This window comes from Xenia sp. Carnegie-2017, unplaced genomic scaffold (assembly GCF_021976095.1).
Source record: "Xenia sp. Carnegie-2017 unplaced genomic scaffold, XeniaSp_v1 HiC_scaffold_23, whole genome shotgun sequence".
Taxonomy (NCBI): Eukaryota; Metazoa; Cnidaria; class Anthozoa; order Malacalcyonacea; family Xeniidae; genus Xenia; species Xenia sp. Carnegie-2017.
In genome coordinates, this window is record NW_025813486.1 from 20,893,513 (window position 1) to 20,920,311 (window position 26,799).

At 37.3% G+C, this 26,799-nt stretch overlaps 3 protein-coding genes and 1 long non-coding RNA gene across 6 annotated transcripts in view; 1 reads left to right on the top strand and 3 right to left on the bottom strand.

Moving 5' to 3' along the window:
* LOC124448058 lies at window positions 1-686 on the bottom strand. Its single transcript, XR_006948908.1, has 2 exons — window positions 622-686; window positions 1-542 (listed from the first exon to the last, which is right to left on the bottom strand). It is a non-coding gene; the product is annotated as an uncharacterized LOC124448058 (long non-coding RNA).
* Window positions 503-4,589, top strand: LOC124448042 (actin-3-like). 2 transcript variants are annotated; one of them, XM_046999056.1, is made up of 4 exons: window positions 503-1,308; window positions 1,766-1,873; window positions 2,105-2,434; window positions 3,589-4,589. In XM_046999056.1, the coding sequence occupies exons 1-4, from the start codon at window positions 1,051-1,053 to the stop codon at window positions 3,700-3,702; spliced, it is 810 nt and encodes a 269-aa protein (XP_046855012.1). In that variant the 5' UTR covers window positions 503-1,050; the 3' UTR covers window positions 3,703-4,589. The 2 variants fall into 2 exon arrangements, with proteins under 2 accessions (XP_046855012.1, XP_046855011.1); XM_046999055.1 differs by lacking the exon at window positions 3,589-4,589 and having other exon boundaries at window positions 2,105-3,211.
* The window catches only part of LOC124448041 (coiled-coil domain-containing protein 96-like), a 24,286-nt gene continuing 1,872 nt past the window's right edge, over window positions 4,386-26,799 (bottom strand). For both annotated transcript variants that reach the window (XM_046999054.1, XM_046999053.1), the window contains exons 5-15: window positions 25,780-25,892; window positions 25,035-25,118; window positions 24,565-24,634; window positions 23,331-23,445; window positions 22,190-22,322; window positions 17,248-17,313; window positions 16,430-16,522; window positions 15,556-15,636; window positions 11,519-11,575; window positions 10,539-10,670; window positions 4,386-4,815 (exon numbers count right to left, since the gene is read on the bottom strand). In XM_046999054.1, the coding sequence (XP_046855010.1) occupies window positions 4,702-4,815; window positions 10,539-10,670; window positions 11,519-11,575; window positions 15,556-15,636; window positions 16,430-16,522; window positions 17,248-17,313; window positions 22,190-22,322; window positions 23,331-23,445; window positions 24,565-24,634; window positions 25,035-25,118; window positions 25,780-25,892 (1,058 nt within the window). In that variant the 3' untranslated portion in view covers window positions 4,386-4,701. The remainder of the gene's footprint in view (window positions 4,816-10,538; window positions 10,671-11,518; window positions 11,576-15,555; window positions 15,637-16,429; window positions 16,523-17,247; window positions 17,314-22,189; window positions 22,323-23,330; window positions 23,446-24,564; window positions 24,635-25,034; window positions 25,119-25,779; window positions 25,893-26,799) is intronic.
* LOC124448043 (actin, cytoplasmic-like) lies at window positions 5,632-7,413 on the bottom strand. The gene is made up of 3 exons (XM_046999058.1): window positions 7,072-7,413; window positions 6,891-7,001; window positions 5,632-6,583 (listed from the first exon to the last, which is right to left on the bottom strand). Exons 1-3 carry the CDS (start codon window positions 7,321-7,323, stop codon window positions 5,819-5,821), a joined length of 1,128 nt encoding a protein of 375 aa, XP_046855014.1. The 5' UTR covers window positions 7,324-7,413; the 3' UTR covers window positions 5,632-5,818.

A 26,799-nucleotide genomic window follows, 5' to 3' on the forward strand; every position in this document is an offset into this window, starting at 1 on the left:
TAGAAGAGACAACAAATATGATTTATTAAAACATTTTGGGGATCAGTAGAATACATCTCATTTATATTTTACTACAACTACAATTATAGTAAGTCGCTAACTGCATCTGCGCGAAAGCCCTTGAGACAAGCGTTGAGTTAATTGCAAATCAAGTGTATTTTTTTAGCATAAATCTTTGTTTGATGATAATCTGTAGTTAGGGTAATTGTGTTAAATGTCTTCCTTTCATACAAACTTTCTGCATAAACATTATAATAATCATATTATATCGAAATCATTGCGCGCGACATCTGGCAATCAATTACATGAAATTTTAAAACTCTTACTGCCAGAAGCAAAGCTTGCAGCGTAAATAGAAAAGCACAAAGAAAATGATGGAAAGGTCGTTCTAGAAGATGGAAAGGCATGCGAAAAAGTTAGAACAAACAAAATCAAGCATAATTACTCCAAGAATAAACGACTGAAACAAAAGAACTCTTGAAGAGTAAGCAAAAATTGCAGAAGGGTTCAGATCAGTGAAGAATGTTGTAGACTTCGTCGACCTAAACGGAATCAGGGAAGAAAATTAAGGAGTTGAAACACAAAGAGAAAACTATAGGCCGACAGTAAAAATATACTTACGAATTTTTATTCTCTGTGTGTCATCTTTGTTGACAAAGTAAAAATATTGTGCAAGTCGATTGTTGATTGTTAACCGAACACGTATAAACCAGATCATCTTGAAGATCCTTCCAAGGAGGAGTTCGAACGCCATTTCAAAGGTGCTTCAAGTTCTTTTACAGCAAAGATTGACGCCAAATAATGTGCAAACTCAAGAAGAAAGAACACCAGGCACAATGGAATAGAAAATTATTCTAAGACTGCGTTCGTTGTAATAATAATAATAATAATAATAATAAGCGTCAAGAGTTTTTTCAACTCGACATATTTTCAACAAATCTAGGCGAACATTATTTGCTTACTTAAGCAACAGTTACATTTCTAGTAACACTGGTGATTTTAGGTAAAACGTTCAAAACCTCTGCATCAGCAGATTAAGAAAATTGAACAATGACAGAGCACGCGCTTATAATTGACAACGGTTCGGATACCTTAAAGGCGGGATTTTCATGTTTCGACGAACCACAAGTGTTCATCCCAAGTTTGGTTGGCCGTCCACATACGAATTCACGCCAACACATAAAGTTTAGCTCGGATTCCATGGAGCAATACCGGGTTGGCCATGAGGCGCACGTCAATCGCCAATTTCTCACGACCAGTTGTCCAATAGAAAACGGTATTATAAATAATTGGGATGATATGGAGAAGGTAGGTTTTACGACACTTGAAAGACTCCAAATAAGCAAAATGCAAACTGTATAAAGAAAACTTCATAAATCTGCGAAAACTTTTATTCTGAAAAAAGCGTCTTGTTCAAAGCAACCGTTCTACCTCAATATGCTATCATCATTCAATAACAAACCAAAATGGCAAACCTTTAATGTCATGACAACCATTCAGTTGTAGCAATACACAGAGGTTCATCGGTGTGCTTTATTCAATGACAAACTCCCACAGATTACGACGAACGAAAACCTTTATTCGTTTTGACAACCTTTCAGTTGTAGCAATACACATCGATCCCCTTTTGTACATCATTCCACAACCCAATGCTTAAAAAAACAAACTCTTTCACTTATGGCAATACACAGCGATCCATTTCTGTACATCATTCCACAACCCAATGGTCAACGAACCAAAATCAAAATTTCCACATTTTTTTCAGTTATGGCAATACACGTTCGATCAATTGGATACGACGCCAAAAGAAAAAGCAGTTTTATTGACTGATATTCCATCAAACTCCAAGCAAAATCGAGAAAAAATTGCAGAGGTTTGTCAAGCAACAGAATAAAGAACCGCACAATATGTTATATAGGGGCGTTTTGACAACTAGAGAGGGATGGGGTGACGAATCTCACGAGGCGCCACCATGGCTGCCGACAGTGAAAAAATATAATCAGAAATATTTGATAAGTTATCAGATATAAATCACTAAGCCATGATGTTTCTTCGAATAGTTACATAAGTATTGTGCTTCTAAATATTTCTAAAAATTTCCTAGATCATGTTCGAGAAATTTCATTGTTCTTCAATATATTTGGCCAATCAGGGTGCATTATCACTGTATTCGCACGGTTTGGTGACGGGTGTGGCAGTGGACTGCGGGCATGATGTCACGCAAATTGCGTCAGTAGTTGAGGGTTACACCCTACCATATGCAACAAGATGTCTACCATTAGGTGGAAAAGACCTTACCATGTATCTACTGAAAATGTTAACTCAAAACAATACCATGAGCGAAAAAATGCAATCCATAGATGATGCAAGGATGATAAAAGAGAAACTATGTTATGTCACAGAGTGTTTTGAGAGAGAAAAGACTATGTTTAAGGTATCTGATGCTCAAAGAACTTACACACTACCAGACGATATGAAAATAACAATAGGCAAAGAGGTGTTCTGTTGTCCGGAAGCATTGTTCCAACCAGAGCTTTTGGGTAGGCCATTAAAAGGCATCCATAAAGTATGTTATGATAACATTATAAAATGCAAACAAATAGATGGACAGGATGTAACAAAAACCTTGTTTGGTTATATCGTATTATCTGGTGGATCTAGTCTGTTTCCAGGATTACAGAGCCGTTTCACACGAGAAATCAGGTCAATAGCACCTTTAAATTCAAACCCTAATGTACTAGCTGTAACAAACCGAGAGAACAATGTGTGGGTTGGTGGATCAATAATTACCTCACTTCCTGCATTTCAAGACATGTGGTTAACCAAGAAAGATTACAATGAGCATGGTTCACAGCACATACACATAAAATGCATATAATTCTATTAGAACCAATAAAGTTTTGATAGAACCTATTAAGTTCTGACAGAGCCCATAATTATCTGTTAGAACCAATAAATTTCTGATAGAACCCATTAAGTTCTGACAGAGACCATAATAATCTGTTAGAACCAATAAAGTGTTGTTAGAACCAATGAAGTTCTGATAGAACCCATAAAGTTTTAACAGAGACCATAATAATCTGTTAGAACCAATAAAGTGTTGTTAGAACCAATGAAGTTCTGATAGAACCCATAAAGTTTTGTAAGAACCCATAAAGTTTTGTTAGAACCAATAAAGTTTTGTTAGAACCAATAAAGTTTTTAGAACCAATAAAGTTTTGTCATTAACTTTTTGCATGCTTGAGTTTAGTCATAAAATGGTGACCATTGACCAATGGCAATGTTGGTGACAATTTATCATAATCTTGTCATAATGTTGGTGACCAAATTTTACTGCCCCATAAAGAGTTAGTGAAAAAAACGAAACAAAAAGTATACCTTTTTGCTGTCAATGTCAGCTGACTTAAAGTAAGACTCTTCAAAGCTGCATATTCCTGTGTGATTCTACAATCTTTTCAATTACAACACAAATTTTCCATTATTTTCATTAACCTTTGATAGTATAGTCCGCAAGTTCTTCTCATAACATTTGGGGGACAAACTGACGCATTTCGTTCAAATTGCCTTCTTTAATTTAATATTGTCTAGAATAATTGCACAAAAAACGAAAGTGAGAACTTCCAGAATGCAGAGCTATTTGGAGTCACAACAGAGAACAGACGACTTTCCTTATACGGATTTCACTTAAAGGAGAATCTTTAACGATTTCTTGAAAATAAATTCTCGAAAATTATACAGAGAAACTCTCAGATATTGCCAAAAAGAAACCAAGATGGCCGAAGTAGTTGTAAAATGTAATATGACAACATGGCGACCCATGATGGCGACGAACAGAAAGCTGTATGTAGCTACTTCTACTGACAAATAAAAATTGATATCTCCAAAGACATGAATTGGTTAAGGAGATGAGTTCCACACAAGTTTTACGTATTCAGAGTATGTTGCTGGTGAATTACAGGTTAAGGAGATGAGTTCCACACATGTTTTACGTATTCAGAGTATGTTGCTGGTATTAATGAACACAATCTCAATTAATAAATTCATTATTAATCAGAATTGTTTGACATGTTTTGGTCGTTTTCATCCAATGACATTCTGAGCTAAGGGTTGGTTTGGTAAACTATACAGACTGAGTTGTATCTACATATAGGTAGAAGTGCAAGATGATGAAATTGATGGAACAGACTTGTGCATAAAACAATTCATATTATCTGTAGGTGGTTTCATGAATGCAAGGAGCTAGCAAAGAAATAATGGTGTGCTTCTCTCAAGGCATTAAGTAAAATAGCCCATGAAAGTTTGCAGCAGTCCAAATTGACTGTTTTCTTCATCATCATAAGTAGGGAAAGATAGGTTTTAACATAGTGGAGGTCAATTAAAGCAAATTTGAAGCACAACAATATCAACTTTTTCATTGCTTAAATACAATATAACAACCCATCCAACAAGTTACATCTGGTAATTTTTTGTCATTTTAATTTATTTATATTTAATTATATTTAATTTATAGTACACAGTAGGTAAGTTACAAAGCTCTGCTGGAATTAGAAGGGTTAATGTGAATAAATAAAGAAAATAGTCAAAATTTATAAAATGTAGTTGCATTTCTTTAGGGGTTTCCAATAGAAGATAATATTAAAGACAAGCTTACATACCTCTATGACATAAGTTAAAAAACTGTCATTACTCTTCCCATAATGGTTAAGAATGCAGTATCCGGATTTCTTCTATTTTTTTCTTGACACCATTAGCATTCATTGTTAGTTCAGCATGTTTTAACTTTAGATTTTCAACTTGTTTCTGAAGAATGATGCTCTAAATAAATTACTAAACTTCAGCCTACATGACCAACCAGCATTAACAACCAATTCATTCAATTACATTATCTTGCACACAGGGGGGAGTGGGAACCACAGGGCATGTTTTTGTTGGAGTAGGGGGTTATCAATTGCAGAAGTTTGGTGCAAGTAAGGATTGGTGGGACTTGGGGAAAAACATAAATATGGCAGCAAACAGTTAAAGGGGGGGGATTTCACCCTCCTGGTCCTCAGTCCATTGGCAGTTGTTTACCAAGGTTGATGATATGGATACATTTGACCACTATACATGTCATTAGTAGAGTCAACATATGCCAGTATTGCATTAAAGGGCAGACAACTAAAACTTTTCTGTTTAATTTTTGTTCAACTGGGTTTTTTGAAAGTGCAGAGTATTTTCTAACATAGTTTGTGCATAGCCTTTTTCATTCTCAGGATATTGAAGCTTTTGTAATGTCAGGCTTACACAGCTTTCTACGTCATTTTGCATGCGAAATTAAATCAAAGCCGGTATATTGGCTGATGTGTTTTAGTCTGCTCATGTCAACCAAAAGTTGCATTGAATATAAAGTATGTTGGTAACTTTGAAGTGACGTAGACGATTCGTCACAAAAAATTTAATGTCGTAAGAAAGAAAAAAGATACGCATGAACTATTTTAGAAAATACACTATCAGTTCGAAGTTCTGTTTAACGAAATATAATTCAAGTAGTAAAAGTTTTAAGTCTAATGCCCTTAAAAATCCAGTTGCACAACTGTCTTGAGTTACATAATTCATTAAAAATTCTAATCACTATCAAACTGAAATGACCAATTGATAAATAGATATTTTTAATTTGTTCCTACAAGAAATTAATTACAAAATGATTACACATTCACTCTACAAAAGTTATTTCCTATGTCCAGTTTGATTTCATTGGACAGTGTGATAACACCTCCAAGCCAACATATTACAAGCTGAAATATCAACAGTCAAAGTTCTCACACAAACAATTAGATCCCTAGAAGCATTTCCTGTGCACAATCGAAGGTCCAGATTCGTCGTATTCTTGTTTGGAGATCCACATCTGTTGGAAGGTGGAAAGAGAGGCCAAGATGGAACCACCAATCCAGACAGAGTATTTTCTTTCTGGTGGAGCAATAACCTTGATTTTCATAGTGGGAGGGGCAAGGGCGGTGATTTCCTTCTGCATTCTGTCAGCAATACCAGGGAACATAGTCGTGCCACCAGACAAGACAGTGTTGGCATAAAGATCCTTACGGATATCAACATCACACTTCATAATGGAGTTGTAACAGGTTTCATGGATACCTGCAGACTCCATACCAAGGAAGGCAGGTTGGAAGAGTGCTTCTGGGCATCGGAATCGCTCATTGCCAACAGTAATAACTTGACCATCAGGCAATTCATAGGACTTCTCCAAGCTGGAGCTGCTTGCTGCAGTGTCCATCTCTTGTTCAAAGTCCAAGGCAACATAGCACAGCTTCTCCTTTATATCACGAACAATTTCACGTTCAGCTGTCGTCGTGAAAGAATAACCTCTCTCTGTCAAGATCTTCATGAGGTAATCTGTCAAATCACGACCAGCCAAATCAAGACGAAGGATGGCGTGAGGCAAAGCATAACCTTCATAGATTGGTACAGTGTGAGAGACACCATCACCACTGTCAAACACTATACCAGTTGTACGACCAGAAGCATACAACGACAACACTGCTTGAATGGCGACATACATGGCTGGAGTGTTGAACGTTTCAAACATAATCTGCAAGAAAACAAAATCACACTCGTCAAAATATACCTTCCTTACACACCGCACCCCCCGGAAGTATCATACGACGAATTGAATTACTCGAAGACTTTAAAAGATCAAGATATTTCGACTGTGTTACAAAAATTCTACATGCAAAATAGTGTACAAAAATTTGCCTCATTTTAGTGTTTTCACAACGTAAGTTGCAACAGAAAGCAGACTGAAATTGTTTCCCGGAGGGCGTGTCATATTCAAGCATTAACGACTAAAATTTGTCGAAACGCCGGAACGCTAAAATGCAATATTTTAGTGGACGAACCTGTGTCATTTTTTCACGATTCGCTTTAGGATTGAGTGGAGCTTCGGTCAACAGGACTGGATGTTCCTCGGGGGCAACACGAAGTTCGTTGTAAAATGTGTGATGCCAAATCTACAAAACAGGGCGTGGATTATAGTCAAGTAAGCCACTGTGCTAAGTACAAAAGTAGTTTATAACTTACTTTCTCCATGTCGTCCCAGTTAGTTACGATGCCGTGTTCGATAGGATATTTCAACGTTAGGATACCTCTTTTACTTTGAGCTTCATCACCGACATATGAATCTTTTTGGCCCATACCAACCATCACACCTTGATGGCGAGGACGACCAACAATCGATGGAAATACAGCTCGAGGAGCATCATCGCCAGCAAAACCAGCTTTGCACATACCAGATCCATTATCAACAACTAAAGCAGCAACATCGTCATCCATTTTGGTAAGATAGTTTGAAAATTCAATAAAAACTTAATCAACTTGTGTGAGAACTACGACCTGTCTTCAGCAGCAACGCTACAATATAAGTATTCTCGTTTTCAACAGCGATTTAAATACTTGCGCAGACGGATACGCACACCCACTTAGGCCGATGGGAAATGTGTGCTGACAAACGTGGCCAAAAAAATTGCCTTATGAGGGCAAAACACCCAAGTAAAACACGCTGTTTCGAATACAATAGTGTTTCCACTCGAGTGCGCTGGCTTATTGCATATTGCTTATACTTTTAATGATTCCTTTTTGCTATTTTGATCGTTTTTCCAAGCAATAAATAAGCATGTGCATTGTTTTTAAAACTCCTCTTTATCTTGTAAACAGACGACATAACGCTCGCCGCTATTTGCATATTACACTTGTCGTACGGAAAGCACAGCATTGCAAGCCATATATGGTCACATAAGCGCTCATTGGTCAGATTCGTGCTTGCCCCAGGTAAAACTGGTAATCAGAACTATTGCTGTAACGTGCTTATAATATATATCCGTTATTACTCTGTCTGGCCTTTGTACAGAAAGAGAAGATTATTTCCAATTTTATTTTTTTAATTTGTTCAGTGTGTTTTTTTGAGTCGAACTCGATGGATTCGTACATGCGTATAATACACACCCTATGCAGACCACACTCAATTCCACTTCCGTTTTGCAACACGACCTGGCGATTTTACTCAAGTTTAATTGTTTAATAAGACGAACCTATGGCGCAAAACAGCGGAAAGCCGGCTTGGTTCCTTTCGTTTTAAATGATCTTTCTCGAAAACACGCTTTACTTATGAATGCTGCGTGGCAATAGTGTAGCGAAATTCTTCGTAGTTTTAATTTTAATTTCGAAACACTTTGCACGTGCGCCGATGCGAGACTAATTCTTAAATTATTTCAGCATCAAGCGTTTGATTTCGATTCCCTCTGATCCTCTTCACAATGTTCTCAAATATGTGCAAATAATGAACGCAGACATTGTTAGTTGACACCTCTCTGTTGCAAACAACTTGAGCCAGACAGAGTGTTAACGAAGGGCACAACACCATTCAATATGAATGAAAGTGCAATTTGCTTGAAATTTGAAACAGTTGAAATTAGAGTCTCGCAACTAGTTTACGAAATTTCAAAATGCATGCTACGTTTGCTTATATTTATCAGCAACATTTCGCCACAAATTAAGCATCGATTGAGCAATCCGAATTTTTGTGAAATGCACTTTGTTGTCGCCAAGACAACCACAGTTGAGTAGCCATCTTCGATCTCGCATATCTGTCTTTTCATTTTTGGAAACATTTTTGTTTTATTCGCAGTGGCACTCGACAATAAAGGTAAAAAACAGCACACACCATGGAACCTTTGATAAACACAAGGACCACGTACATATTTCTAGTAGCTTTGTAAAAGGAAATGCGAATACCGACGGAAAATGGTTCACCTCATTGACCATATATGGTCAATATAAGATAAATCTAAACATTAATTAAGATATTTGAGGTAAACTTTGCTAGACTAATTTTTGTTTTTCTGTTCGCCATATCAGCTCGCCATTCTTCGGAATATTACCGTAAATAGTAAAGATGGACATCTCTTAAAGAGTTTGGTGAAATGTTCTCACTTTATAGATCTCTTTCGACAAAATTTCATACTTCAATAGCAAGTTATCTTACAAAGACCATATAAAGTTTGATTATGAAGAAGATACTACATTAGGAATCTAAATTTATGATGTGATGAGTTTTGAGTTTTGGACAATACAAATTGCATCGAGTAGGGCGCGCTGAAACTATTCGCCTAATTCAATACCGCATGGCGAGTTGGCAAGTTACTGCACATTATTGTGATACTAGTGTGACGTCATGCGACGTCATAAAGTACATGCTTGTGATGTTCAAAGGAAAGAGACTCAAACAAAAACTTTTTCCGACTTCAAGAATGCACATGTTACAGCAAGCAACGACAGAGTTTTGGTTAACCACGGAGAAGCCACAACCGCGATATGTCAGTTAAGAAGATTAAACTCTTCACACGTGACCCCTTTTAACCATTAATATCCCAAATAAACTTCACGAAGGTGAAGGATTGAACGGTGAAAGTAATTTTGACCATTGCTTCGTTTTTACGTCATAAAAATAGGAAAAAGGAGGTACACTTTCATACATAAAGGCAGGAAATCACCGGATATTTCTGAGCATGGGGTACTGACGTCATGAAAAATCGATTACTTCCGCATTTGTGACGTCAACAAGCGTATTTCAAACATTAATGGCAAGGCAACTCACGAAAGTATCTTGACTTGAATATACGAACATGAAAGACGTTCTTGTTTATCGAGTTCGACAAAACATAATTTTAATAATAAGCTAGAACTAGAAATAAAGTTTTTTATATGATTTTTCTAGTTGGACTCATGCCCTAAAGAGACCCAAGAAACAATCAACACACAATATTTATGTACCCTTACAAATATTTACATGTAAATTGTAAATATTATACACAAAATTATTGCATCGAAAGTCATCATAGCCATATTATGCCGCTATGACGCAGATTCAATGAGTGAAATATGTGGGATTATGTTTCAGTATTGTACTACTATTACCACATTTATTTTCCTTGCTAAAGGTAATCGGTATTGCTAACACTAGCACTACCACGATTCTCCTTCCCTTCCTTCCCACTTCCTTCCCTTCCCTCGTGATCCATTATTCCTAAGCATTACCACGATTCACCTTCCCTTCCCTCCCTCTAGTGATCGGTATTGCTTCACATTCCTTCCTTCCTCCATTCCTTTATTCCTTCCTTCCCCTCCATTCTTCCTTCCCTCCATTGATCCATTATTCTTCCTTCCATCCTTCCCCCCCTCTGATCATTCCATTCCTTCCCTTCCCCCTATGATCGGTATTGCTAACACTAGCATTACCACGATTCACCTTCCCTTCCCTCCCTCTAGTGATCGGTATTGCTAACACTAGCATTACCACGATTTACCCTTCCCTCCCTCAAATGATCGGTATTGCGAACACTAGCATTACCACAATTCACTTTCCCTTCCCTCTCTCCAGTTGTTTGTAGTGCATTTGCATACAAGCTTGCAGCTCCCTCTCCTTTTCGAAAGTGCCCCATGTTTGTCAAAAGTTAAAAAACCACGACTTTGTTTGAAAACAACCAGCCTACCTCGTCTCTTCTTTCTTCGTAGTCGCGGAGTAATGGTTCATTTCCGAGCAAACCACATTTCTGACGTAATTTTACGTTATCAATACGTAAAGCATCACGTGCTTGCTTTGTCCGTGTTAAAATGTCACGTTTCTAAAGACAAAGGCGAACCGTTGAACTGCAATGTCAACTGCAACGAGAACTTCAAAAACGCTCTATGATAGGATTGATGCCGGCTCATGCACCGAATAGGCCTGGGGACAAGCAATTTGCATGGCAACTTCGCCCTGTCATTGATATTTGTAATGAAAAAAAGGACTGGGGCGACCTACATGGCTGCCATCATAGTGGCTTCGAAGATGACGTAGAGATGTTGTCCATCCATTTGATCGTACAGTTCACTGACGTTAACATGAAGAACAAATGTAAAGAGAGAAGCCTGGGTCCGGAGCAATATAACGTGATGATTTTAAATATTTGCTCAGCAAGTTTTTCAAAAATTCTTTTGACTTTAAACTCTTACGCTGACTCTATCATCCTATCTTGTCATAAGTCTACGTCACTACGGAGTCATACGACATGAGTCACATGCGCATGCGTGCATCGATAATGAGTATTCGTTGATCAGTTTAGGTCATGCATTTGCTGTGCGTTTGGAAAATATAAAAGACCTTGAATGAATCATTTCTTCGGAATTTCAGTACATCCACGGTGGTAAGTAAGAGCATTGCTTACTTTTAAGTTCTCTTCCTAAATGGGAGTCTATTGAAGCTTGGAGGCCAGTAGCACTTAGCGGCTACTAGCTCAAAACATTAACCTCAGCAATTTGAATTAGATTACGAAAGCAATTCAGAACGCCAATGCAGCTCCTGCTTTGCAACACAACTTTAGGTGCTGGGCGAAGTTCGCACTCCAGTTGAGTAATAAATCTCAGTGGATATAACACGATGATCTAAACGTCAATCTAGATCATTGATATAACATCAGTAAATATCTCTTACCTGGGCGACGCATGCGTCAACCGTCTTCAGTTTATACCTTTGTTCAATGTTTTCACCCTAAGAGAAACAAAATTAAATCAATGAATTTTCAAGCAAACTTTCTCTAGGATTTCCGCTATTAAAATTTTACGTAAACTTGGAGCTCTTGGGCCCCCAGTTAAGACCCCATGTTGAGATTAAATAGACAATAGACCTTTTCAAGGTTATCGCAGCCATATTGCAAGGGGTGCAAAAACATTGGGCCTAGCGCGGTCACGCACGGCGCCCATATAAATTACTAATAAATGCGTCTATTTGCATAATGACGTCAATTAGTAGTCACGCACATGAAAACATTGCAATATGGCCACCTAACGAAAGTCTGAAAGAGAGTTTACTGCTGTTCTTAGTCACGTTTCTGAGTCAAGAAGTACGACTGAAAGCCTTAGTTCTTTTGAGAACTCCTGCCTGGGTCTTCAGGAAACTTCTAGCTCAGAAAGTCGCGGCAAATCTACGCTAGGCGATTCGATATTTAATATTTAAATCGATTGCCAACTATTGTTTCGAAAGCCACAAAACCTTCTCAAACTAAACCTCGTCCAACTGAAAAAGCAAGAATTATGATGCCTCTTGCTGGAATTACAAAACGCTTGAAACCAAGCAGATTTTTTTCACAAGAAAACTCTCAATGCAATTGAAATGTTTTTATTTGCATGACTACTAAATGACGTAATAATGCAAGTTGTCTGTTGGATTGTTTTCTACAAACTTCACTTTGCCTGGATTCATCCAGTAAAATTCACTTTCGCTATGATGAATACACTTTGCTTACTCCTCGAAAACTTCACTTTGCCTGGATTCATCCAGTAAAATTCACTTTCGCTATGATGAATACACTTTGCTTACTCCTAGAAAACTTCACTTTGCCTGGATTCATCCAGTAAAATTCACTTTCGCTATGATGAATACACTTTGCTTTCTCCTAGAAAACTTCACTTTGCCTGGATTCATCCAGTAAAATTTACTTTCGCTATGATGAATACACTTTGCTTTCTCCTAGAAAACTTCACTTTGCCTGGATTCATCCAGTAAAATTTACTTTCGCTATGATGAATACACTTTGCTTACTCCTAGAAAACTTCACTTTGCCTGGATTCATCCAGTAAAATTTACTTTCGCTATGATGAATACACTTTGCTTTCTCCTAGAAAACTTCACTTTGCCTGGATTCATCCAGTAAAATTTACTTTCGCTATGATGAATACACTTTGCTTACTCCTAGAAAACTTCACTTTGCCTGGATTCATCCAGTAAAATTTACTTTCGCTATGATGAATACACTTTGCTTTCTCCTAGAAAACTTCACTTTGCCTGGATTCATCCAGTAAAATTTACTTTCGCTATGATGAATACACTTTGCTTACTCCTAGAAAACTTCACTTTGCCTGGATTCATCCAGTAAAATTTACTTTCGCTATGATGAATACACTTTGCTTTCTCCTAGAAAACTTCACTTTGCCTGGATTCATCCAGTAAAATTCACTTTCGCTATGATGAATACACTTTGCTTACTCCTCGAAAACTTCACTTTGCCTGGATTCATCCAGTAAAATTCACTTTCGCTATGATGAATACACTTTGCTTTCTCCTAGAAAACTTCACTTTGCCTGGATTCATCCAGTAAAATTTACTTTCGCTATGATGAATACACTTTGCTTTCTCCTAGAAAACTTCACTTTGCCTGGATTCATCCAGTAAAATTTACTTTCGCTATGATGAATACACTTTGCTTACTCCTAGAAAACTTCACTTTGCCTGGATTCATCCAGTAAAATTCACTTTCGCTATGATGAATACACTTTGCTTACTCCTAGAAAACTTCACTTTGCCTGGATTCATCCAGTAAAATTCACTTTCGCTATGATGAATACACTTTGCTTTCTCCTAGAAAACTTCACTTTGCCTGGATTCATCCAGTAAAATTCACTTTCGCTATGATGAATACACTTTGCTTACTCCTAGAAAACTTCACTTTGCCTGGATTCATCCAGTAAAATTCACTTTCGCTATGATGAATACACTTTGCTTTCTCCTAGAAAACTTCACTTTGCCTGGATTCATCCAGTAAAATTCACTTTCGCTATGATGAATACACTTTGCTTACTCGAAAACTTCACTTTGCCTGGATTCATCCAGTAAAATTCACTTTCGCTATGATGAATACACTTTGCTTACTCCTAGAAAACTTCACTTTGCCTGGATTCATCCAGTAAAATTCACTTTCGCTATGATAAATACACTTTGCTTACTCCTCGAAAACTTCACTTTGCCTGGATTCATCCAGTAAAATTCACTTTCGCTATGATGAATACACTTTGCTTTCTCCTAGAAAACTTCACTTTGCCTGGATTCATCCAGTAAAATTTACTTTCGCTATGATGAATACACTTTCCATTCTCCTAGAAAACTTCACTTTGCCTGGATTCATCCAGTAAAATTCACTTTCGCTATGATGAATACACTTTGCTTTCTCCTCGAAAACTTCACTTTGCCTGGATTCATCCAGTAAAATTCACTTTCGCTATGATGAATACACTTTGCTTTCTCCTAGAAAACTTCACTTTGCCTGGATTCATCCAGTAAAATTTACTTTCGCTATGATGAATACACTTTGCTTACTCCTAGAAAACTTCACTTTGCCTGGATTCATCCAGTAAAATTTACTTTCGCTATGATGAATACACTTTGCTTACTCCTCGAAAACTTCACTTTGCCTGGATTCATCCAGTAAAATTTACTTTCGCTATGATGAATACACTTTGCTTACTCCTAGAAAACTTCACTTTGCCTGGATTCATCCAGTAAAATTCACTTTCGCTATGATGAATACACTTTGCTTTCTCCTAGAAAACTTCACTTTGCCTGGATTCATCCAGTAAAATTCACTTTCGCTATGATGAATACACTTTGCTTACTCCTAGAAAACTTCACTTTGCCTGGATTCATCCAGTAAAATTCACTTTCGCTATGATGAATACACTTTGCTTACTCCTAGAAAACTTCACTTTGCCTGGATTCATCCAGTAAAATTCACTTTCGCTATGATGAATACACTTTGCTTTCTCCTAGAAAACTTCACTTTGCCTGGATTCATCCAGTAAAATTTACTTTCGCTATGATGAATACACTTTGCTTTCTCCTAGAAAACTTCACTTTGCCTGGATTCATCCAGTAAAATTTACTTTCGCTATGATGAATACACTTTGCTTTCCCTCGAACAATTTATATGGCTTTTAAATGAATTCGCGAAAAATATCACGTTTGGACCACGATCAAGATATCGTAAGAAGTCGCCCGTTGCTGCAGCCAATCATATTGCAGGAAATCAAAGAATATCACTGCACATGCATAAATAAAACAATAAATATATGTTATTTACCGGCTGGGAAGTCCGTACGGAAAAATATTTTCACGAGGTCTCGTTGTAAAATGGCTGATGGCCCAATGCAACTTAATGTTGAGATTAAAATTTGATTGTTTTCTACAAACTTCGCTTCGCCTGGAGAGTAAAATTCATTCTTGCTGTGATAACTTTCATCTTAATACACTTTGCTTACTCGTTCGACAATTTACATCGCTTTCAAATCAATTTATAAATTTGCATTTCACTTCGTAAAAAAAATATGTTGAGAGCAAAATTGGATTGTTTTCTACAAACTTTGCTTCGTGTGGATAGTAAAATTCTCTCTGGCTATGATGAATTCATCTTAATACACTTTGTCCACTCGTTCAACAGTTTACATCGCTTTTAAATCAATTTTAAAAATTTACATTTCACTTCGTAAACAAAGACATCGCAAAAAAAATCACTTCTGCCGACGGGCAGATAACGTAAAAAGCTGCCCCCCCTCATGTAGCCAACCAAATTGCTGGAAATCAAAAAAATATCGCTTTGTACCGCTAAATTGATACTTATTAAATTTTTATAATAAACCCGCAGTTTCTATCGCATATTGTTTAATGGTCATTTCAAAATAATAAAAGTGACGATCACGTACCTGTACGAACTGAAGTTTTTCTTTCAAGTGAGTAAGAACTTGAACGGTAGTAGTAATTTTCTTGCGAAGTTTCAAAAGTTCCTGCAAAATAACACCAAAAAATGCGTCAGTGCGCATATTGAACTGAATATAACTGGACGGCTACTTCCCGCCAATATTTAACTAGTCCCAATCTTTCCCAACCAGCCAAATGAAAGCTCGTTTAGGACGATAAGCTAGAAGGTGGGATTTGACCCACGCATGTCTAACGGTAAAGTTTAAGCTTAGTACAAGTACAGGCTATTTATATAAGGAAGCATTCCAGTTGTATATTTAGTTCAATGAGAGTGCCTGTGCCTCAGTAAAGAGCCTCGAGACATACAATACAAAATTTTCAGCAAAACTAATTTATATCTTTCATAAATTAATTCCATTCATTGCTTTTCCAGTGAATAGACGCAAAAATATTTGCATTATAGGAGTTATTTGCAAAAAACAAGCTGGCTGCGCTGCGCCCAACGATAAATTAATGCCAACATGAATTAAAAAAGCAAAGCATGCACTCATGAACTAGCCCCCTCCCCCCAAGCAAAGCTCCCAAACCATACTCAGCCTAATTTACTATATTACAAAATAGTTTTGCAAAGAGCAACATCCACTTCTTACAGAAGTAAATGGACGATGCTAAATCACAACTGGAAGCGACGCCCTAAAATGTCAAGTGGAAGCAAAAACCTTGCCATCAACTCTTCCAAGTGAATATTAATGACTTGTTTACTCGTTGTTACCAACTCCAAAGTGCATAAGCGAAAGAAAACAATTTGCAAATCATCGCATTCAATACGAATTGCAGGCTCAATCAAAGGCGACCGCTAGCAAGAAATACAAACGTTACCTCATTTCTCTCCTCAATTTTCTCATTGTAAGTTTGGTTTTCGATCTTTAATTGTTCGAAGTCAATGAGATGAAGGCCCTCGGCAAGCTCTTCCTGTGCATAGTAAAAAAATCATTGGTTTCGCTATAGTTTCAAACGTTTACGCGTCAACTTGACTACCCCTGGATTAAAATGCTGACTACTAGGGTTGAACAGCACTGGGAACAACGTCGATGTTTAATATGATCTTCACAATACTCCCCCCTGAATTGAAACTTTGACAACTAAAACTAAACCACTACTACCTGGATTAAAACTCTGACTACTAGAGTTAAAAAACAAGAGGAACGGCATCGATAATGCATGTCCTTCATAAAGCCACGTTTACACGATCCAATTGTTTCGGTTCCGACTTTTGGTTGCTTCTTCAGACGGTCCGATATTTTTGATGTATTTATTCGTTTAGATACTTATAGTCGTGTACAGTAGCCATTTGTGCTATTCAGTATAATTATCGTTATCTTTTCTTATTTTTTTCTTGTTTCCAAGTCTTTTTCACATCTATGTAATTTGACGAGTCGGTTTCTTTGATCTTGTCGGATGAAAATAGAACAAGTTCTATTTCCGCCCGATTTCTTAGATTTAACTCCCCCCCCGAATTGCATATCTGATCTAGTTGAGTTTTTCCAGTGTTACGCATCCCTGATGAATAATCTAACCCTAAACCTAACCCTAATCCTAACGATAACCTTTATTAAACCTGTGAGAGCAGGCTTACAAAAAATATTTCTTGTTTTCAAAAGTAAATCGATGATGAAAACTTTTACGTGCTCTCTTACTTTGGCCTTCAGCTGCATTTCTCTTTTTTTCAATCTGTTCTTGAGCTTTATATTTTCCAAACGAACCTTAACAAAATCAAAGAACAATTAGAACAGACAGCGACAGCATGATTTTAAATTTAATTTTAAAAAAATCAACATGCGAAATGCGCTTTCTCACAACATGCAAAAAACTCAATGAAATTCTAAATATTTGATCACTGAGCCTTCACGCTGCATTTCTTAGAAAGATGAGCTTTCGAGCATTCCAAGTGACGCTGCATTTCTTAGAAAGATGAGCCTTCGAGCATTCCAAGTGACGTTGTATCTTAGGACTTAGCACTTGCATAAAACAACAACTTCTAAACACAACTTGGTATTGCGCCAAAGACGTTAGTTTCATGTCACGTTCCACTTTGATGTTCACTGTTATTTATACATCGGTATTTTCGCAAAATTCCATCCAGGCGCGATGTAAATCATACAATTCAAAATTTCTCTGTGTTTTTCGCACGATTTTTGTTATTTTATTGGAAATTAAAAATGGTGTAGAAATATCACAAATCAGTACAATTGCATGCGAACACTGTGGACGGTTAGACTTTAGCCAAGGATTAATTTTTACTTCTAATCCAATAAAGATTCCTTAGCAAGTGAACTTTTCATAAAAAGTTCTGATTATCTTTGACTTTTACTGCAAATCGAATAAATATTCCTTGGAAAGTAAACTTTTCATATAAAGTTCTGATTATCTTTGATTTTTACTACAATTCGAATAAATATTCCTTAGTAAGTAGACTTTTCGTATAAAGTTCTTATTATCTTTACTTCGGCATCATTTTCCCTCTTCTTTTAATTCGCTAAAATGTTGGCAGGGAAGCTAGAAAATTCTTCACCATATCAAAATCTAGCAAATAGCAATAATGCACTCGGTGTCAAATAAAAGACAACAGCACTGTCGAGATACTGCACTCAGTGTTAAATAAAAGGCAACAGCACTGTCGAGATACTGCACTCAGTGATAAATAAAAGGCAACAGCACTGTCGAGATATTGCACTCAGTGTCAAATAAAAGACAACAGCATTGTCGAGATACTGCACTCAGTGTTAAATAAAAGGCAACAGCACTGTCGAGCTACTGCACTCAGTGTTAAATAAAAGGCAACAGCACTGTCGAGATACTGCACTCAGTGATAAATAAAGGCAACAGCACTGTCGAGCTACTGCACTCAGTGTTAAATAAAAGGCAACAGCACTGTCGAGCTACTGCACTCAGTGATAAATAAAAGACAACAGTATTGTCGAGATACTGCACTCAGTGATAAATAAAAGGCAACAGCACTGTCGAGCTACTGCACTCAGTGATAAATAAAGGCAACAGCACTGTCGAGACTGCACTCAGTGATAAATAAAGGCAACAGCACTGTCGAGATACTGCACTCAGTGTTAAATAAAGGCAACAGCACTGTCGAGATACTGCACTCAGTGTTAAATAAAAGGCAACAGCATTGTCGAGATACTGCACTCAGTGTTAAATAAAGGCAACAGCACTGTCGAGATACTGCACTCAGTGTTAAATAAAAGCAACAGCATTGTCGAGATACTGCACTCAGTGTTAAATAAAAGGCAACAGCACTGTCGAGATACTGCACTCAGAGTTAAATAAAGGCAACAGCACTGTCGAGATACTGCACTCAGTGATAAATAAAGGCAACAGCACTGTCGAGATACTGCACTCAGTGTTAAATAAAGGCAACAGCACTGTCGAGATACTGCACTCAGTGTTAAATAAAGGCAACAGCACTGTCGAGATACTGCACTCAGTGTTAAATAAAAGGCAACAGCACTGTCGAGATACTGCACTCAGTGTTAAATAAAGGCAACAGCACTGTCGAGATACTGCACTCAGTGTTAAATAAAGGCAACAGCACTGTCGAGATACTGCACTCAGTGTTAAATAAAAGGCAACAGCACTGTCGAGATACTGCACTCAGTGTTAAATAAAGGCAACAGCACTGTCGAGATACTGCACTCAGTGTTAAATAAAGGCAACAGCACTGTCGAGATACTGCACTCAGTGTTAAATAAAAGGCAACAGCACTGTCGAGATACTGCACTCAGTGTTAAATAAAGGCAACAGCACTGTCGAGATACTGCACTCAGTGTTAAATAAAAGGCAACAGCACTGTCGAGATACTGCACTCAGTGTTAAATAAAAGGCAACAGCACTGTCGAGATACTGCACTCAGTGTTAAATAAAAGGCAACAGCACTGTCGAGATACTGCACTCAGTGTTAAATAAAAGGCAACAGCACTGTCGAGATACTGCACTCAGTGTTAAATAAAGGCAACAGCACTGTCGAGATACTGCACTCAGTGTTAAATAAAGGCAACAGCACTGTCGAGATACTGCACTCAGTGTTAAATAAAAGGCAACAGCACTGTCGAGATACTGCACTCAGTGTTAAATAAAGGCAACAGCACTGTCGAGATACTGCACTCAGTGTTAAATAAAGGCAACAGCACTGTCGAGATACTGCACTCAGTGTTAAATAAAGGCAACAGCACTGTCGAGATACTGCACTCAGTGTTAAATAAAAGGCAACAGCACTGTCGAGATACTGCACTCAGTGTTAAATAAAGGCAACAGCACTGTCGAGATACTGCACTCAGTGTTAAATAAAAGCAACAGCACTGTCGAGATACTGCACTCAGTGATAAATAAAAGGCAACAGCACTGTCGAGATACTGCACTCAGTGTTAAATAAAAGGCAACAGCACTGTCGAGATACTGCACTCAGTGTTAAATAAAAGGCAACAGCACTGTCGAGATACTGCACTCAGTGTTAAATAAAGGCAACAGCACTGTCGAGATACTGCACTCAGTGTTAAATAAAGGCAACAGCACTGTCGAGATACTGCACTCAGTGTTAAATAAAAGGCAACAGCACTGTCGAGATACTGCACTCAGTGATAAATAAAGGCAACAGCATTGTCGAGATACTGCACTCAGTGATAAATAAAGGCAACAGCACTGTCGAGATACTGCACTCAGTGATAAATAAAGGCAACAGCACTGTCGAGATACTGCACTCAGTGATAAATAAAAGGCAACAGCACTGTCGAGATACTGCACTCAGTGTTAAATAAAAGACAACAGCACTGTCGAGATAATGCACTCAGTGTTAAATAAAAGGCAACAGCATTGTCGAGATACTGCACTCAGTGATAAATAAAAGGCAACAGCACTGTCGAGATAATGCGCTCAGTGATAAATAAAAGGCAACAGCACTGTCGAGATACTGCACTCAGTGTTAAATAAAAGGCAACAGCACTGTCGAGATACTACGCTTGTACTTAATAAATCGCAATTCGAGCGGGAAATTTTAACTAGAAAACACCGTATCAGAAAACATGGAGCATAAAAAGCCTCCTTCGAACGTTATTATTCATTCCACGCAAGGCTGCCAACTATTACGAATGTACATCGATACTTAGACAGTAAGACAATACGTAGGCACATTGATACTTAGACAGTAAGACAATACGTAGGCACATTGATACTTAGACAGTAAGACAATACGTATGCACATTGATACTTAGACAGTAAGACAATACGTATGCACATTGATACTTAGACAGTAAGACAATACGTAGATAAACGGTTTGAGAGCATCGTGGGAAAATTTCAAAGAAAAATCTGAAAAATTCTCTGATGGGGATTCTGCGAAGGTTAACTTGCGCGCAATCCGATTGGCTCAAATGCAAAAATGTAAACAAGTCACCGATTGGTCAAAAAGTTCGTTTTCACGAAAGCAGTTTTCAGTCCGTTTACTTCATTCACAAACCGAAAAACCTTTTCCAAAAGACAATTTAAAGAAATATAAGATAAAACACACTCCAAAAAACATCATCTTGCGAACTCAAGATTGGAGTTGTATTAGCAAGAGACAAGATTTAAAGTGCCCCCTATCGGCAAAAACATTTATTTCTAACATATCTCTAACATATATGTGAAAATTTTTAATTTAGTAAAATCGTCTTCTTGTTATGGATGGTTTAAAGTTGCTTTTCAATGGACTTTGTGTTTAGATATGCTCTCATATTCTTCCTGTCATTAGTAAATATTTAAATCAAGTGTAATTAATGATTAATTTAAGAGATACTTACGTGCAACAATCCCAATATTTTTTCTAGTTCCTAATAGCTTTCGGTTAATTGTAAAGTAACCATATTTAGTAATGAACCAAATATATCCTTACTTAATATCTTGTACAAATAGAAGTAGTTTAACCATTGTAAGATAGATCGTAGACCATAGACATTGACGTTGAACATTAAATGTGATCATAACAGTTATCTGTGATATCTCTATTTGTTGTTGTAAGTCAATATATACTAAAGAAGGTAGATGGCTACATCACAAAACCCAACACCTTGACCGTTGGGGCATGATGTCTAAGTCAAGCCAAAATCTCACGTCATCTAAGGTAGTTGGTATGTATATATTGTACTGAGGAATCCCGTGCATGACGTCACAAAAGTAAGTCGTTCCACACTTTTCGAAGCAGCCTTTTTGCCAACTTTAGGCAGCCATAAGAATGTAATGATTTGATGAAATTAAAGTTTTTTTACTGATGCGTTGGAAATTACGCCAAAATTTAACGTTGCAATTAAAAATTTCTGCTGAAAGGCGCACTAAGAAATATTTCGACATTTCAAAGTCATCATGGAGCCAAGTGAATGATGCCAGTAGAAAATTACTCGCAAATAATCACTTGGCTTTATAATTACTTAAAGTTTCATTATATTGCTTTTAAATCCTGTATCTTACTAATATACAGGATTTAAACTCTAATCTTGAGTTGAAAAAATGATGTTGTTTGGAGTGTATATGTTTTACCTTAGTACACTACTCTATCCAGATAATTACAAAGAGATCAGTAAACCGGAACACTCATACCAACATGACTTCGTGCTCTTTCTTCTGTTCCAGTTGATGATATTGCTCGATGTCTTTGGGAGGTATTGGACGACAAGATCTACTGTTTAGAGCTTGTTTCGCAATATCTATCTTGTGTTTGCCGAATTGATTTCTAAATCACGTAAAATATAGCAATAATTCTCTGTTCTAAAAATGCACGAAATAGATCCCTAATCCATAGCTCAACTATTTGGTCAGAGATTGGATTAGAGATTAACTTTGGGTATTTGTAAGTCATGAGATTTTTATAGATAAATTTGCCTTTAAAATGCACCTAACTTTAATATTTTTTCAGCATGAACTCGATGAAATGTAAACTTGGAATAATAATAGTGAAAGCATTGTTTATATCTTGCTATAAAATCTAGCCATAAAATCTTAACGCTATGCCTTGTGAAAACGCTGCAATTTTGGCTCATGGTGTCTTGGAGTCTGGTACCTAAAAATTCGGACAAAATTACAATTCTATCCTTCTGCCAGTGTTTTTCTTACTCGAAGTTGGAAAACATGCCCGAAAGGAGCATGGTATATGGTTGCAGTGCACGGTAAAATATCGCCATGTTATTTAGCATGTGATGTCTGGAATTTACATCTGAGTTCTCATGCGGTCGTTTACCAAATATAAGCTGTTTTACACAAGGCATAGCGTCAGGATTTCTCATTCACTTCACAAAATTCTTTCACGAATATTATCCTAACGTCTACAGTTGATCATATTCGTTCAACGGTTGGGTGCACATCAAGCTTTCTTTTAACAGGGACGTCCGACGTACGGCGATGGTTGCAGTGCCAAAACTTATAAATATTTTAAATATTCTCTTAATCAAAGATGCACGGAATGAGTGAAAACGCGGCGCGGGGAGGCTGAAAACTGCGTAAGTCTTACATGTTTTTTAAACCAGAGTCACCAGATAAGCTGGGGAGGGAAAGGGGGAGCATAAATGCATTCAACAGTAATATGTATGAAAATTAAACAGCAAACTACACATTGTGTTGTGCCCCCCCCCTGCATTTACATCACGTACAAGAAAGTCAACAAGAAGATCATTGCATACTTGGATCCAGTCCTTTTTTATATACGCATGCAGTGACGTAGAGGAGAAAAATGATGACATCACACCTGATTTCTTCTACTTTTGCTTGTTTTTCAGAACATTTATCCTTCGCCTCTTCAATTTGCTCTATGTAACTTTTTTGCACTTGTGAAAGTTCATCCTGAAGCTCGTCCAGATTAGCTAAAATACATTGTTATATATGAAGAACTTCAAAAACCGAACGGTAACTGTGAGAAGGGGGAGAGATACATATATATCGGGTCTGCCAGATTGATTTCTTTTGAAACTTGCCGTAAATGCTCGATTTAGCGCCGTGGCGCTTTTTTAATTTTCCTGATTCTGAATGCGGCGCTTACCCGGGAGCGGCGCTAATTAAACAATTTTCAACTAAAGGCTCACACCAATATATATTTACTGCCCGCAAAAAATAACAAGTAGACAAAATGTATTACTTTATACAACCCAATATAACTTAAAGAAAATAATATCATATAGGTGTGCGCAACAAAAAGCCAATATAAAGCCCTTAATGACCAAGCGTGAGGTCTTTACGGAGAAATAAAGGACCGAGATGTTTTTGAACAGACCGAGCCCGTAGGGCAAGGTTTGCACAAAAAGACAGAGGTCCGATATTTCTCAGTTAAGACCGAGTAAGCGAGGTTATTAAAAGGTTTATTATATGGCATTATTTGACCCGAAACGAGGCTTGCTTTCTTTCTCTTCCTTGCTGTTTTTACGGGTTGGTTTTACTTTTCTAGTATTCGTCAGTGAAAATTAAATTGTTTCAAATTGTATCGTCTGGAAAGTTGAACTGTTTTCAAAGTGTTTTTCCTTTGAATCACATTCGTAAATGGTTTTTTGTTTCGTTTATTTTACGTTTTGCTGTTTGCTTTACGAAGTTTGTTTACATTTGACTTTAAAATTACGCGTTTTGGACCGTGGTCCTTTACGGAAAAATAATGGACCGGCAAAAATGTTTCTGAGCCAATCAAAGTGCGCCTTTTGCCGGAAGTGACGCTTGCCATATAATAATACTTTTTATTACCCTTTCATTACCAAACTTATACTATATCAATATCAGGGATGCGGCGCTTAACCGGGAGCGGCACTTGTGTGGAGCGGCGCTAAAACGAGCATTTACGGTACTTCCAGAGCTCAGAGAATCTTTACCAATTTATAAATAACTAAACTTGCAACGCCCCCCCCCCCTCTAAACTTGTGAGTAAATATTGCAGCTAATATATCAATATTTTGACATTCATTTACAAAACTGTTGTAGCCAAACCATGTAAAACCCACCTAAATATTTGATATATCTCTGTTCCTGATCATTGACATTTTTCTCAACTTCTTGTTGACGGTCATCCGTCTACGATTATCAAAACGCGTTGCTAAGTACATGGTACTATCTCTGTCAGAGATGTAAAACACCTTTGTTGAGTGAGGAACATAAAGTTGTACTAGTTACCAGTTTCTACAATACCGTTGCAGTCCTTGCGTTTTGTAATGTACTAATGACGTCACATTAATATAAAGTTGTACTAGTTACCAGTTTCAGCACTATCATTGTAGTCCTTGTGTTTTGTAATGCACTTATGACGTCACACTATTGTCGTGAAGTTGCACTAGTTACCAGTTTCTACACTATCGTTGTAGTTCTCATGACCTTATGACGTCACATTATCGTCGTGAAGTTTTGATAGTTACCAGTTGCTACACTACCGTTGTAGTCCTATTGTTCTTTAATGCCCTTATGACGTCACACTAACCTTTTTCTTTTTGAAATATTCAGCCAACTTGTGTTGCAGCTGAACGTTTAAAGTCTGCAAGGCAGCACGTTCTTCAACGGCTTGCTAAGGAAAAAAGATGAATGGGAGACATGAGAGAATTGACAAGACCACATTAAGGGTGACTACATATGGTCTAAAAACCATGACCAGCGGACAATTTAAAAATATATAGTATAAAACAAATTCTGGAAAAACAAGACATCTTGAGATTGCAAAATATGAATAAAAACAAGACGAGAACTGACTGCAAAATTTCGACTTTATTTCAAAGTCATCCTCAGACAGAATATTCTTATTCTGTCAGAGGATGACTTAAAATAAAGTCAAAAATTTACAATTCATTTCTCGTCTTGTTTTGATTCATATTTTGCAATCTCAAGATGTCTTGTTTTTTTCGGAATTTGTTTTATACTATACACATGGCCTATTTTAAAGACCTTGCGTTGGCCTGCGCTTTCTCCAAATTGCTCAGTGCGATTAAATGGTTTCTCCAATGAGTATTTTTGTGCGCAGGGTCTGTTTTGAACGACTTTTTACAGAAGATATTTCACAAGTAAAACATCCTGCATTTTATAAAAATTCATCGCCAGCTGTACCAGAGAGCGTTAAAATACTTAGAATAACCATAAGTTTCTGCTTTGTCCGCGCGCATCTTGTTTTAAAGAACTTTTTCAAAGAGTCTACTCCTTTTTTGCACACCCTGTATAACGAAAAATTTTCTTACCTGGTATTTTTCAAACAATTCTGCACGATTATAAACTGGCACCTCGACAGACGAAGCAATTGATACCGTTTCTTCGTTTAGTTGAGAAGGGTCTACTATTTGAGGTGCATTGTCTACATCAATAAAACAACATTCATTTTATTTGAACAAATTCAATTCAAACTAGTGCTGCAATCTATGGAAAACAAGGCTTTATTTTCGGTCCAATGACATTAAGAAAGCATACGGTATTGATTTATTTGGTTGGTTTTTTGGTTGAGAAAGATTTCGTTGTTTACTCTTAAATGGTCTACAGCTAACACTGATTTGACAAGGCTGTAACTTAGTTTACCTCAACGTTGGGGGGGAGGGGTGTTCTAGATTCCAGGCACTGTGCCAAAAGAAGGGTTGGGGGTTGTGCTTGATCCCCCCACTTTTTCCATAAGATAAAGTTTTGCTAACATTGATATATTTTTGCCTAATTTGAGGCAAAGTGAGACGCAGTAACGCCCCCCTCCAGGTTCAATTTTGTGGCATTGTCATAGTTACATATGTAACCATAGAGACCAACTTTTGTATCGTATGGGCTTGATGTAAAAACCAACATTTTTTGTGGGACTGATATAATGACTTTAATACATGTGAATTTCACATAAGCAGCCGGGTGTAACATTCCACACTCTTCACATTGGCACTATTTGAAGGCCCTTGATGATGTGAGACTGATATAATGACTTTAATACATGTGAATTTCACATAAGCAGGGGGGAGTGTAACATTCCACACTCCCCACATTGGTACTATTCGCAGGCCCAAGATGATGTGAGACTGATATAATGACTTTGATACATGTGAATTTTACATAAGCAGAGGGGAGTGTAACATTCCACACTCTCCACATTGGCACTATTTGCAGGCCCTAGATAAAACAAGTCAAAATGTAAAATATGGTGCAAAATGTGAAAGCGAACTTGTAAGGAAATGTTTCAATGACCACTGATTTTCTTAGGGAAGGGGGGTGCTGACCACCAAAGTTATGTG

Bases quoted from the DNA above. Each gene is read 5' to 3' on its own strand.
- LOC124448042 (XM_046999055.1), top strand. From the start codon at position 1,051: ATGACAGAGCACGCGCTTATAATTGACAACGGTTCGGATACCTTAAAG. The intron at 1,309-1,765 runs GTAGGTTTTACG...CATTTTTTTCAG, and splicing joins ATTGGGATGATATGGAGAAG to TTATGGCAATACACGTTCGA. The intron at 1,874-2,104 runs GTTTGTCAAGCA...AAAATTTCCTAG, and splicing joins ATCGAGAAAAAATTGCAGAG to ATCATGTTCGAGAAATTTCA.
- LOC124448043 (XM_046999058.1), bottom strand. From the start codon at position 7,323: ATGGATGACGATGTTGCTGCTTTAGTTGTTGATAATGGATCTGGTATG. The intron at 7,002-7,071 runs GTAAGTTATAAA...CCTGTTTTGTAG, and splicing joins ACTGGGACGACATGGAGAAA to ATTTGGCATCACACATTTTA. The intron at 6,584-6,890 runs GTTCGTCCACTA...GTTTTCTTGCAG, and splicing joins ATCGTGAAAAAATGACACAG to ATTATGTTTGAAACGTTCAA.